The 14,446-nt window shown below is 36.7% G+C and overlaps 1 protein-coding gene across 13 annotated transcripts in view; it reads right to left on the bottom strand.

Moving 5' to 3' along the window:
* PTPRM (protein tyrosine phosphatase receptor type M) overlaps positions 1-14,446 on the bottom strand; it is a 480,321-nt gene that overhangs the window by 91,941 nt on the left and 373,934 nt on the right. For 6 of the 13 annotated variants that reach the window (XM_054057714.1, XM_054057715.1, XM_054057716.1 and 3 more), the window contains 3 exons: positions 6,337-6,488; positions 3,753-3,827; positions 3,503-3,529 (listed from right to left, as the gene is read on the bottom strand). In XM_054057714.1, the coding sequence (XP_053913689.1) occupies positions 3,503-3,529; positions 3,753-3,827; positions 6,337-6,488 (254 nt within the window). The remainder of the gene's footprint in view (positions 1-3,502; positions 3,530-3,752; positions 3,828-6,336; positions 6,489-14,446) is intronic. The other 7 variants (XM_054057717.1, XM_054057720.1, XM_054057726.1 and 4 more) reach the window with 3 other exon arrangements.

Below are 14,446 nucleotides of genomic sequence, written 5' to 3'. Positions count from 1 at the left end.
GAAGATGAGGCAGGAGGAAGTCATCTTGAGTGCTATCACAGAGCACATGCAAGACAACTTGGTGATCAGGCCCAGTGAACATGGGTTTACGAAAGGCAGGTCCTGCTAAGCTAACTCAATCGCCTTCTATGACAAGGTGACCTGCTTTCTGGATGAGGGAAAGGCTGTGGATATAGCGTATCTGGGCTTCAGTAAAGCCTTTGACACCGTTTCTCATACTATCCTGCTTGATAAACTGGCTGCCGCTGGCCTGGACAGGTGCACCCTCTGCTGGGTTAAAAACTAACTTGATGGACAGGCCCAAATAGTTGTGGTAAATGGAGTTAGATCCAGTTGCAGACTGGTCACAAGTGGTGTTCCCCAGGGCTCAGTGCTGTGTCCAGTTCTGTTCAATATCTTTATCAACAACTTGGGTGAAGGGATTGAGTGCACCCTTAGTAAGTTTGTGGATGACACTAAGCTGGGAGGAAGTGTCAGTCTGCTGGAGGGTGGGGAGACTCTGCAAAGGGATCTGAACAGGCTGGACTGCTGGGCTGAGACCAATGGTATGAGGTTTAACAAGGCAGTCCTGCACTTGGGACACAACTCTGTGCAGTGCTACAGGCTTGGGGAAGAGTTGCTAGAAAGCTGCCTGGCAGAGAAGGACCTGGAGGTGTTGATTGACAGCTGACTGAACATGAGCCAGCAGTGTGCCCAGGTGGCCAACAAGGCCAATAGCTTCTTGTCCTGTATCAGAAATAGAGTGGCAAGCAGGACCAGGGAAGTGATTGTGCCCCTGTACTCAGCACATCAAATACTGTGTTCAGTTTTGGGCCCTTCACTACAAGAAAGAGACTGAGGTGCTGGAGTGTGTCCACAGAAGAGCAACAAAGCTGGTGAAGGGGCTGGAGAACAAGTCGTATGAGGAGCCACGGAGGGAACTGCGGTTGTTTAGCCTTGAGAAGAGATGGCTGAAGGGAAACCTTATCACTGTCTACAACTATCTGAAAGGAAGTTGTAGCGAGGAGGATGCTGGTCTCTCCTCCCAAGTGACAGGTGATAGGATAAGTGGGAATGGCCTCAAGCTGCACCAAGGGAGGTTCAGATTGGACATTAGGAAAAATTTCTTCACTGAAAGTGTCATCAAGCACTGGAACAGGCTTTCCAGGGAGGTGGTTGAGTCACTGTCTCTGGAAGTGTTTAAAAAGACGGGTAGATGAAGTGCTTAGGGATACGTTTTAATGGATGGGTATGGTTGGGCTTGATCTCAAAGGTCTTTTCCAACCTCGAGATTCTACGATTTTATGTCAGATTTTTTTTAATCTCTGGCTTTCACTTAGGCTATTAGGCTAAGCATGAAAGTGTTCCCACAAATGTCAGAAAACTTCCTCCTATCTGAAACTGAGAAGTCAGACTGTTGTCTTTTGTGTAAATTAAAGTTCACTACTAATTATCAGTCTTCCCCTCTCCTCAATTGGCTAAGAAATACCTAATTTGCATGAATAGTCCAAAGATCTTGCTGTACATAAATTTGGAAATGCTAAGTGTGTTGTGGCCTTTCTACAGATTTTGAAAACTAAACTCAGCCATTCACCAGATCTGTACCCTTCCCAGGAGGTCACACTGAGAAGTTAATTTAGTTTTAACTACAGGCTTGACCCTGCAGTCTAACACAATTTCTTTGGACACTGGAAGACAGCAAGAGCAGGTACTAGTTGTAATTAAACCCCAACATTTTTTGTTAATAGCTATATTCCTCCAGCAACTCAAGCACAGCTAATTTGATTTACCTCAGATAAAATGCTATTGCTATATAGACAGTCATAAACGTTATGAGAGAGAAACCTGGTTTAAGTGAAACACCACTAAATTTTTAACATGTAAGATTACAAAGATATTCATTTTCCACAGTCAAATAACTGGAAGATTTTCTGAGATGAGTAAGCAGAGGTTTCTGTAGCAGATCATAAAACACATACCTCACTAATTCAAGATTTTGAAGACTTAGTAAAAGCAAAGAATTTTGTTCTTACTGTGTGTTTGTCTCATATCTGAATTACTTGCTTAGATATTATTTCTTAAGGGAAGAAAGCTAACAAATAATTTTAGCATCATTATAATATAGCAAAGGATCTCAAAAAAAAATCAGAGAAACCATTAACTAACACTTAATAATTCAGAGAGGAAATCTCAAAGTTTTTCTCCTGATAATAGTACTTTTCTCCTTGCCCACTGACAAGGTCAGAAAGAACATCTACTGGATGAAGCGCTGAATGAATGCTAAAGCACACAAAAAACCCTAGCATCTCAGGCAGTTAAAAGGCACTGCAAATTTCATTTGCATGCAGATTATTACATTGTTACAGTCACTACCATTACCTTCTTCCAGATTTACATAAAGAGGCACAAGTTCCTTCTCCAAGTTATCACACTGAAATGCACTTTGCTAAACATTCTTTCACAATAACAAAATTTCCAGATCACCTTCCTAAACTTCTGCTTCTTATATACTTCACTCTCCTTTCACTTAGGCCTGTTTAACTTACAGTTTAAGGGCAGGAATCAGTTAAACTGTCCTACATTTTTACCATGATTTGAAGAAAGAGAAAGGAAAAGTGTAAAAATATCATTCATTGTAAAAAGAGTAAATAGATAGGCTTAATAATGGAGTTTGAATTCTTGCTATAGTGCACTGTTATATTTTGACTTAAAAAAAACTCTCCCTGTTTAGTTTAAAGTTAGTATGGGAAGGAGATGTAAATGAATACAAGCCACAAAGCGGTTAGAGTTACTTAAGCATTGAAAATGCAATAGTGCTTCATGCTTATTGTTTTCTCACTGTGTAGAAACCTCTCCCTCTTTTTGACATTGGACAATAGCAGGTTTTCCTAAAGTTCCAGTGGAAATGCTTTACACTTTAACTGTATGTTTTTAACCTACAGTTCTACCGTTATATTTCATTCCTGTGACACCTGATGCATAATAGACTATATACTCTTAAGTCTCATGTTACCATTTTGCTGTTCAAAATATCACCTCTCCTCTGAAACTTCACCTTGACAAGCATGTCAGAAACTGTGAGGTATTGTGAAAAGAAATGATAGCTGGTGGATGGTCAAAACTGTATTTTGTCAGATTTTCTGTATCATGAATAGCCTAATTAGAAAGAGAGGTATTTTTAAGAAGATCATCTTCAGTTCCAAGATAAAATGGAAAAAAAAATGAGGGAAACTGTTTCAATTGCTGTAATAATCAAACACTTTTGTGTCACTCCAAATACATGCATAAACATTTCCTCACAAATCCACTTGTTAAAATTATTTCTCTTTTCTCCTGTCACTTGCACCATGACAGTAGTAATCAAGCCTGATAACTGTCCTTAGCATTCTCAGTGTAGCCAAGTCTACAACCCTTCCCTGCAGCATAAAACTCCAGCTTTCTGCATACAATTGTCTGTACCCTGAGAACTGTGACTTTCTAAATTACTTCAGCAATAAACTTTGATAAAGGGAAATGTTCTCACCTAAAATTGCAGTTGGCACAAATGGATCTGTCATACATCATAAGCAGGTCAATGCAGAAAAGGTAAAAAGAGAGAGAACAGTAAATGATTGATAAATGTTCCCGAGTTTTCTTTCAGAAAGCTACTGTAAGCAACCAGTATGTTACTTATGCATTAAATTTCTATGGCAAGATGTATAATAACATAATTACATATGTTTTTATTAAGAAAAGGTCTGTATAGGGTGGAAACCAAGAAAAAAATCGGTTACCTGGGTAATAAGAATTAGGCACTGTTGTGCTCAATGTGTTAGTTTTCATTGTAAATGAAGATGGTGAAGATACAGCTGCAAAGAGAACAAAGCTGGTTAGAGACAGGGAAGAGATATGTGGCTATTTAAGCTGAGCGATACAGCACGTGAGATTGACCTGGTTTAGAGTTCATCCTGTTGTGTTTGTTGCACTGGAATTAGGACCTAGGGAAAATCAGGTGTGTCTAGTGAATAAAATATCTCATTGAATTTGATCAATTGTCTAAAACAAAAGGTATCAGAGAAAGCATTTTGACTGGTGATGAACAAATATATTTCTTAAATCACAAGAGTAGACTAAGTACTGATGCTTGAATAAAGATACCACAATCACAACAGGTGTTTTTGACAGAAACTTTGGTCATTATTGAGTTTAGTTAATAATACTGTAAATATTGTATGCAAATATTCAAATACAGCTCTTTCTTTCCTCTCAGTTTTTTTGCTTTGATCAGACAGGTCGATAATGTGTACACAGATACTATTATGCCTTGAATATTACTCATTTTTTTAACAATGGTTTAGATGGAGGGATACATAAAACAGTGCTTGCACTGGTATTTGATCATTTACCTGTTTGTAAAACCTATGGGAAAACCCAATGCAACAAATAAAGTTCAGTTAGATCCCTGGTATACAAAGATGATGTAAATTACCACTGTAAGCACAGGTACATTCAACAGGTGGGAGTTTATCACAACATTTTACAGGATGTTTAGCCAAAGAGTCATTAGAGGCTTTTAATTAAAACTCATTGCAAATTCAGCCTTAGTTGCTTGTTTACACAGCTCAAATTCAGTTGGATCAGTGAATGTAAGCTCATTCTGGATAACTATAAACAAACCAACAGGATTTTGTGAAAAAAAAGTAGAACTGAGAAACACAGGATCTGTTGGATGAGGAGTGAGATTACTCCTGCCAGCTTTTATCCTTCTTTGTTTTGGTTGATCTTCCAGGGCCTACATCTTAACATCCTTGTTAAGATGGAGCTATCTGAAAACTAGCTTAGATAATGCTAGCAGTAATCACTTATCCTATAAATTAATATATCTAAGACTACTTTCCTTTGATTATGTCTCCTGAATCACTGGATGGAAAGAACAGAGTGGTATTCCTTTTGGGTATGAATGCAGAGATTAGTTGAGTGCAGGGCTGCTGCAGCTAATAAAACTGGTTAGATACAGAATGCAGTCAGGAAAATAAACTTTGGTAGGAAGGAGGAATGCTCTAAATCTCCTGAGAACAAGGCCTTACACAAAAATTATTCCCAAACACTCTCAGACTGCTTCTTCTGGTGACCCCATCAAAAGTCTAATTGGAGGTTCTAGCCCTCACGTGGTACAAAATACTTGCTATACCAATAATTTCAAATTGGTTTAAGGTGATTTACATAAAGAAACTAATTTCAGCTTTTTTAGTTGTTGTGACCATTCAGTAGCATCACTGTAGTATTACATCACGATGATGGAAGATGAAGTCAAACCTCTTGATCTGTTCGCAGAAGTAAGCAACCTCGTTAACTCCAATGGTATATTCTCACCAGAAAGGCGAGTCAGATTTTGAAAGATCTATTTCAAAGCAATTTCAAAAGTAGCACTCATGCAAATTAACATTGCAAATTCTAATGCTGCTGAAAGAAGTCTCACTATATAAACCTCACAGAGTGTTTGTACAATTGAGCTTGTCAAAGATAAGTTCTTAAGCACATTATTAAAGAGTGGGAGTTGGGCCTCGCATACTGTTAGTACTTGAAACAAAATTAAACCTTTGACAAAGTCTCAAGATGTTCAAAACCACTGGTATACAAGAAAAACTGAGGTTATTTAAGAGCAAAGGAAAACAAAGTTTTTTGAGTATAGTCATTCTTTCTCATTCTTTTCAACAATTATAAAAGCCTACCGGGTTTTGGGGTCTCTGCTCAGTGCTAATGCCTAGACAGAAGTGAGTCCTTGACTAAAATTCTAATACAGGAAATTTTATATGCCAAATCTTATTTATTTTCAGGGTAGATCCAAGAAGACCCAGGATATTAGTCTCTTAGGAGACTGCAGAACAGATAATTCCACTGAGTTCTACCTTTGCAAAAGCAACAAAAAGAGCATCATCTAGAATTGGAAATAATACGATAATCAGATCACCATTATTAAGTTATGACATTCAAAAATAAATTTTGCCTACAAAAAAAGAAGGAAGCAGGGGAAGCATTTGAAGGACTTGGGGCAGCATGCAGGATATAAAATTTTCAACATAATAGAGACTGGAGAAAGGTAAAACTACAGCTGTTTCAGTAATGTCCTTGCTCTTCCACAGAAGAAAAGGATGGACAGAAAAAAGCTCAATTATCTTTATTATTTTTAAAGAAGTCTATTCTTGATGTCTGACTGTCTTGCTCATTCAAATACACACTGTAATGTGCTGCACAGTGGGAACTCTGGGTTCCATGGATTTTTCCATGACTGAGTAATGAGGAATATTTTAAGAACTATTTGCACCTTTCTTCCACCTTCCAAAAAAAAAAAAAAAGAAAAGAAAAGAAAAGACTTACATCTCCCATTTAGATTGTGCGTGTCCATGAAAGAGAAAGCTTCATCACAGTTGGTGCCTTGCTCAGTGTAGCTTTTATCCATTGAATTCACCATCACTGTCATTTCCTGCCGTGTACTACTCAATGTCTCTTTCCGCTTTTTTGCCAATTTTCTTAAGAAAAGAACGTTGAAGGAAAAAAAAGATAAAAAAGAACACTGAGTGAACAGATATAGTCTTCATGTTGTTTAGATCAGTATTGTATTTTGTACCACATTATTAAGTAACATATTTACAATTATTCTTGCATTTCTGGGAACTTAAATTGATTTCACACTCATGTCTTTCAGTGGCATCAGATAATCAAGGGGCAGCTGCCAAAGCCCTGATTTATGGTGAACAGCACTTTAATCCTTGCGGACCACCATCGGATTAAAGGGGACTACTTGGATAAAAAGGTGATGTGAGTTACTGTATCAGAGGCTACATCTGTTTAAATACATAAATAAAAATGATAGATGATTTCACCAGAACTGACAGATCAGCAACAATTTTCACTTCACATGCCTAAAACTGTCTGCAGCTGTTTCACAGAGACACCATACAACACAGCTAACTGGTTTACATCATACTGTATATGTTTGACCTCTTGAAAGTTTGTGCGAGCAAGTGACATTTTAAATTGACTCGCATGTCTAAAGACTAGTTTCTCTCACTCTTAGTCACAAAAGTTAGCTGCTTCTCAGTAGGAGTGTCGGTCAGAGACAAGATCTTGATTCTGATAGTATAATAGTCATTCATTAAGCTATAGAACAGCTTTGGATGCATACACACCTCTTTTTCTAGATCTGTCTGTTTCTGTCTGAACTAAAATCTCACTCTGTCTCCTCTAGAGTTATGCTTAACTACCATCACAAAACAACACGTCCAAAACTCTTGCTTTTTCCTTTTAAGCTCCAAGAGACATCTGTGATCCTCATGATGGTGGATCCCATGCACATTTGACCTGTTTTCTGGGCCTGTGACTCTGTCTTACACCAAGCCTTTCCCCAAGTCCTTGCCTGCACTCTTAATTTAAATTTTCCAGATTCCTTCTGTATAGTATTTTCAAGGCATGGGTTTTACACAGAAATAACTGCTGCACAGAGTTTGATCTCATATTCATTAGTTAAATGAATTTTCCTCTATGGAAAACATAAAGAATGAGCTCATATCCATCCACCCGAATGACCTCTTAGATATCTTCAACCAGAACTTACAAGAACTTATTGTCTTGTCTATGTTTCCTTTCACTTCTAAAGGCCTACCACATCAAGCATAACCAACTTATGCTAACTCTCAAACCCTTTCTCTTTGTTAACTCTCACTCAGTATGAAAAAAATGATTCCTAGCATGGACAAAAATTTTATACCAGCCTCTGCTAACTTTCAAGCAAGCACATGTTTGTCATCCTTCATTTTGCATGGGAGGAGCTTTCTGTTAACCTCCCTACCAACAGCTCACTGATTCTGCTAAAAATTGCTGCCTGCAGACACACTTTGCAAAGTACTGACATTACTGCTCACTATGTTGACCAGTACTGCCCCAGAGTATCCCCCTGTTCTTCATCTATCTACCTGTGGTCTCTTATCTTAAACCTAGATAACAAGCCATTTGGGCAGGAGCTATGGTTGTGTTCTGTACCAATACAGTACCAAGCTCAGCAGTATCTTAGTCCATGAATAAAACTTAAAAGGCCTTTAAAATTAAAGTTTTGCTGTAAACAGACCTAGTAATAGTAAGTGCAGGCATGACATTGGGTCATTGCACACAAAAATATTAAAGGTTACATTTGACCCTCAATAAGCTGCTAGACTGCCACTCCATTCACAAAAGCATGGCCTTAGGACTGAAAGCGACTGAAGTACTCTGCCTTAAAAACCTATTACAGTAGCTGCAGTAACAAGAAGTGTATATCTCTTTGCACATCCCAACTCAGAAATCACTTGCAGTAGCTTCAGCAGCCATGAATACACTCTAGATTGCAAATGATGCTGAGAAGGACAGTGCTTATGGTCAGTTGAATGGCAGCCACTTGAGGGACTCTCTACTAAACCAAACATTTAGATTTAGTAACAAAAACCTCATACATAAACGTTCGTTCTTATGGATTTCAAAATTTACTAGTGATAATATTACAGTCCAGCTACAAAAGAGTGTAAAATAAACAGTGACAAGACACATCCTTCCTTCAGATGAAGTTTAACTCTTGATTTTGTAATGTAGAATACAATTGGTGGACAGCAAAAATAACACATAAAAAAAGAGATTGTTTCTAAATTTTGATTTCATTTTAATTTAAGCAGATTAAATAGAGGAACTTAACAAATCCCTTTCTGATTAACACTAATCTACTTTGTAGACTTGATAAAAAAACTGATCTTCGTTACTTCACAGTGCATAAACACAGAAGGGACCGTTAAATAATGCAGTGTGAAGTCTTTGTTATATTACACAGTAACATTTCACTCAAGTACCATAACTAAAACAAAACTCTAATATCTGTGTATCCTTTAATCTCCCCTCTTCTTCATATCTAATTGTAATGAATAAGTAATATATTATTAAAAATAGAATCCGAGATGTATCTCCTAATGCATGAACAACTTCATGGAAGTCGTTTGTAAGGACAGGTTTATCAAAGTGACAATATGAAATGGATGTATTTTTTCCTCCTTCCACCCTTACATCAGATGGCAACACACTTAAGTCATGCATGGCTCCTCTTCTGATCCTCCTTACCCTTAAGCTGAAAGTACATACAACTGCACACAACACCTGTCAAACACTGGGCAATTCCTACCTTAGCTGGATTGTGAAACTAGAACCTGAACAGTGACAATGACAGCATCTAAAATATGGTCACTGAAACTTCATCCATAAGGCACAAATGTACTTATTTTATTTAATGGCTGTGCAGAACACAGGAAAGTACTTAAGGACAATTCAGCACTAGAGCAATGCTTCATAAAGGCATGCAGAAGTGTTTTTTCTTCATGAGATTTCCCTCTCCTCGGGCTGGAATCAGTAGCTTTTCTTTAACCAGTTGTCTATCCAATTAGCTATCTGGACGCAGCATATACTCACTAAAGGCAGGAAACTGCCTTCCTTGCCCATCAGTGGACCTATCTCTATTCATAGAGCCTTTAATGGCTGTCAATCTCACGAGCTCAGCACTTTCTCCAAGAACTTGTGAAGAATGTACTGGTGAATAGGTAACAACTCTTCCTTAAAAGTTTTTTAAATAAAAGTTACTAGAATTGCCCTGAGCAACATTATAGCGATACTGATCCATATGTGAAAACTCACAATGTGGTAAAATAAATTATAACAGCCACTCATTGGGATTACAAAAAAATCCCCATGCTCTGTAGGGCGCAATCTCAAGCATCTGCTGTTAAAGGAAATGTCTTTATTTTACAGTAAAAACTGTATACCTCCCAAGGAAAAGCCAGAGATCTTCCTTATTACACCACCAACACAAAGCTCAGATTTTATAAAAAATCAGCTAATTTTCTTAAAGAAATTACACTAACTTTTTCTCATTTCCTTCATTTTTGGTTTTGGTCCCATAATCAAGCTATGGCAGATTGTTTTTATGACAGTAACAACTGTACAGTGCTATTCAATCTGAATCTAATTCTGGAAATAGGTCTTGTGGGAAAAGTTCAAATCTGAAACAACTGTTATAAGAAGAGAGAGATACCAGCCAGACTTGTACTGTGAACAAAAACACCCAGTGGACTTAGTCAAGTAAACTTTAGCTGAATATAACATTTTTTACATCTGCAGTTTTCAGATATTCCTGAAAGCATTGTAGTGCTGCAGTCTCTGTAGCTCTTCCATTCCTTGGATCTCTCAGTCCCTGGGAGGCTCTAGCTATACAAGATTTAAGGAGCTCATAAAACCACGGTACTTCACATCACCACCACCACTCAGGCTCTTCGATTTGAAGTAAAATTTTGGGGAAAAAAGAAAGACTTAAATATTTAATCATCTTCACTCATGGAAAAGGCACTTCATAGCTAAACTCTGATGTTTCCTCCTTCTTGAAGGAAAAGAGAACTACAATCAAAGGAAAAAATAAAACAGAGGGAAGCTCCCACAATGACTACCTAGGTTAAAATTCTTTATGTAAGGAAAGCAAAAATCATCAGCTTATCACACTAGCAGTGTTACCGTCACTGTGTGAGGAAACAGAATATACCATACCAGTCTCAGAAAACAGAAGGCTGATATTCAGAACAATCTCAAGACCAGGTAGGAACTGTTGGTAAGGCATGAAGTATTGTGAGAACTGAGCTGGTGTAATGGTAAAAATATGGCAAAACACAGAGCAGTGAACCATACAGACTTCCCAAAAAAACTTGTGTGGGATTTTGGATTTGGGTATCGTTTACTCTCTTGTGTTGTGACTCTTAATAAAATCAGCCTAGGAAAATAATAAGCTAAAGGCTTCATCACAATCTGTTCCCATTTTAATTGCCACAATGCAAATCTTCGAGGCACAATGGGACACTACCATAGTTATAGAACCACACAGCAGTAAAAATAAAAGAAACAAATGGTGACTCAGGCTGATAACCAGAACCAAGTCAGACTCTGAAAGAAATGTGCCTTCATTTAGGAATGATGAGAAAAGCATATTTATTTGAATCAAGAAAAAGCACTCACTTCCTTCTTCCCAATTCCAAACTGAGTGCTACTGCCCCTTTTGTGTCAGTATTCCTCCTTTCTTCCATGGAAAGGAAAGAGAAAAAAGATGCTGCTACTTTACACAGCTCCACCAACACCAAGCTTTCCATCACCAAGATATTAATGAACACAGTTTAGTACAGAGTTTCTAAAAGAACTGGGCTGATTTTCCTTCAATTAATTCAATGAACTATTGCGCTTAACAGCTTAAGATAAAATAGCTGCTTCTTTTGTATAGATAATTTCAAATTTCATGTTCCTCTTTGTGGACAGGCCACATAAAGGTTCTGATAAAGAAAAGATTGGGAGACTTAACATGACCCAATGGTGTGGTGCACTTGTAGTTAAAAAAGAAATTTGTATTTAAAAAACTTTCAACAGTTTGATCATCAAATCCCTGAAAGAGTCTAAACTATAATCAGAAAGATCTTTTCTTAAAACAATAGATGGTTAAAAGATACAATACAAAGGGTAGGACTAAATGGTCACTTTTTCACAACAGAAATTCATTACTAGTGAGTATACTGCAAAAATGCAAGTTAGGATTTGTACTATTCACCACATACACAATGATCTACAAAAGGGGTGAAACGAAGGTTCACAATGTTTTGGGACAACACAATTTTTAATTGGTAGTAAAAATTAGAAGTAAGGTTAAAAAGATACATATTGATCTCATGAGATAAAGTAACTGGATATTCACTGGAAATTCAGCGTTGACAGATACAAAATCATGCATACGGGAAAAAAAATCCTAACTATATGCAGACAATATTGGGTAAGAAGTAAGAAATTAAGAAGCAATTACTATTTCTCAACAGTTTAAGAAACAGAACCAGAGGACATATAGAAATTTTTTTAAATATAAAGTAAATACTTCCATACAAAACAGATAATTATAGAACACATTACCACAGGACTCTAGAGACAACCAGAGTAAATATTGGTAAAAGAAAAATTGATTAAGGGCTGAGCAGAGGACAGTGAACACACTACCTTACCTTCACTCTGTTCCTATATTCATTAAAGGTTTGTCCCTGGCCACTGTCACAGACATGATGTTGTCTGGCAGAATTTTAATCCAATTTGATACAAATTTTTATCATATTAACAACCCCTGCACAGACTACACAAAAAACAGGGTGTAAATACCTTTTTTGCTTTTCTGACGCTTAGAAATACTCACCTTATTTTTTTGCAGCATTTAGGCTACATATGATATACCAGACAGGATCAATTAACTCAGAATTTAATTGCTTTGCCCATCTATTTTGGCTGTCTATGATAAAGCTAAAAGAAAACTCAATTATTTTGGGGAAAATGTTTTAATCTGAAATCAGATTCAACAACACTGAATCTGAAGATGTAATGTCATTTAATAAAAGCTCTCCAGAAGAGATGTATAAGGAAGTCTGCAAACGTTACTGACTACTCCGTGTTTACTGTGACTTGACATATTTTTCGCACTTATGTTGTAATTATTTTTTCTTTAACAACAGAGCAGTCCTTGGCAATAACTATGACTGTTTTCTTGTTTTCAGCAATGGGTCTTTTAAGGCAGACCCACACATCAGTGTGAGAATTGTATGTCCACAATAGAGTTCAAGTTCAGTCTACCACCTCTGGTTTGCAATAGTACACATTTAGCATTGGCTATTATTCTACTTTGCATTAGAAATTTGAAAATACTACTTTCTATCTTTTAGGATGCCTTTTAAGGTATACTTTGAATCTCCAATGCCTCATCTGTATTCTTTGTGTTACTTTGCACTGTTGAAAAGTCCCTGTAGAAAACAAGTTTTAGGAACCTGCATATCTAATCCGGTTCAATCAAAATGGTAAATTTTGTTAGTTATTATTAAATAATTATCATTATAATTAATTAATACTTTTATTCAGCTTTATATTTCTTATCAAAACAGCTACACTCTGCATAGAACCCTTTCTGCCTCTCCTGAATGGACTGAGGCACAAATATGAAGCAACTGAAATCAAGTGAGGAAGCAAAATAGATACAATATGGCATTAGTGATAGTGAAGTTCTACTCATAGTAAACTGTCATTCAATTTCACATTTACATGCCTTATATTGAAATGTGAAGAATGCTCAAGAATGCAATCTCACAATGACATTAAACTATGTACTGTCAACACTCTACCAGAGAGGAAATAAAGTTAGAAGAAATATTTTTAAAGGTACTACATTTTGCATAAAGAATTAGCAAATATTTAACAAAATGCTTTACAAGTTTTCCACACTTCATTTCTAGAGAACAACCACAGGGAAAGTAATTGTCAAGAGAACTAAAAAAGAAAAAGGTAGGTAGGTTCCCACTGAATTGAGTTCTTGCTTGGGATCACTTAGTCTGCAAACCTGTATTAAATTACAAAATTATTCTTTGTCCTAAGAAGTCCAACACATAGTTTGTATTGACATCACAACAAAGCAAAGCTACAACAGTATGAAAGACTGATGAAGAGATTATGAATATTTGACTACAGCTGAAGGTGCATAAGAGCTTTTACCTGACTTTCTTTGCCAAGGAGTGGTTAATTATAATTTCTTTTTGGTGATTTCTCTTTGTCATCATTATTAAATTTCTCCTTCAGAACAAGTGCTAACATTCATTTCATTTTTATTGTGCTCTTGCATTCTCTGACAAAGACAAAATAATGAACTTTAAAAAAATGCTGTGACATTGCTTGTATTTTGAAAATGCTGTTCCTGATACCAAAGGATTTAATTTTTTCCTTCTTTCATTCACACCACAGAGACATTAGAAGTACTTTCAGCAACACCAAAACTAGTACCGGGCAACTAATAAAGCATAGTAATACTAGTAGGGATTGCCAGAAAGGCAGAAGGAGAAAGGCATATGAATAAAAGGATGGGGGTGGGGGTTCGTGTAACATAAGAGTGTTACAGGAATAGAGTGTAAAATGTGTACAGACTTTTAAAATGAAGATGCTTAAAGAAAGTGGTTTTGATTTAAGCCAGCATAAACAAAACCAGTTTTGACTTTTTGTTTTTTTTTACTTGCCTTTTTACTTATTGCATATTAGAACTTCAGCAGTCTTTTTTGTTGTTCCTAGGAGATTGGTTCATTTACATTACATGAGGTCAAAGCAAAAAGTAAAATTATTTGTCTGCATCCTATTTTCAAAATATCAGCAGTACCTCACAGGTAAAGTATGGCATGACTTAAGGAAGCGGATCAGAAAAAAGAGAGAAAATACTGAGAGGAGTGGGAAACGAGAAGCAAAAGATGATGGAAACTAAGGTACAGCTTCTGTCACAGAAACACAGCTCAGCTACTCTTTTTGCTAAGTGTTCTTTCTTGCATTCAGGTATTCAGAACATCTTTGAGATTTGCTTATGCTGACATCACTAAAAACT

The sequence above is a fragment of the Cuculus canorus genome, chromosome 2 (assembly GCF_017976375.1).
Source record: "Cuculus canorus isolate bCucCan1 chromosome 2, bCucCan1.pri, whole genome shotgun sequence".
In the NCBI taxonomy this organism is placed as follows: domain Eukaryota; kingdom Metazoa; phylum Chordata; class Aves; order Cuculiformes; family Cuculidae; genus Cuculus; species Cuculus canorus.
The sequence above is the reverse complement of the archived record's forward strand: the minus strand, read 5'-3'. Positions and strand labels throughout refer to the sequence as shown.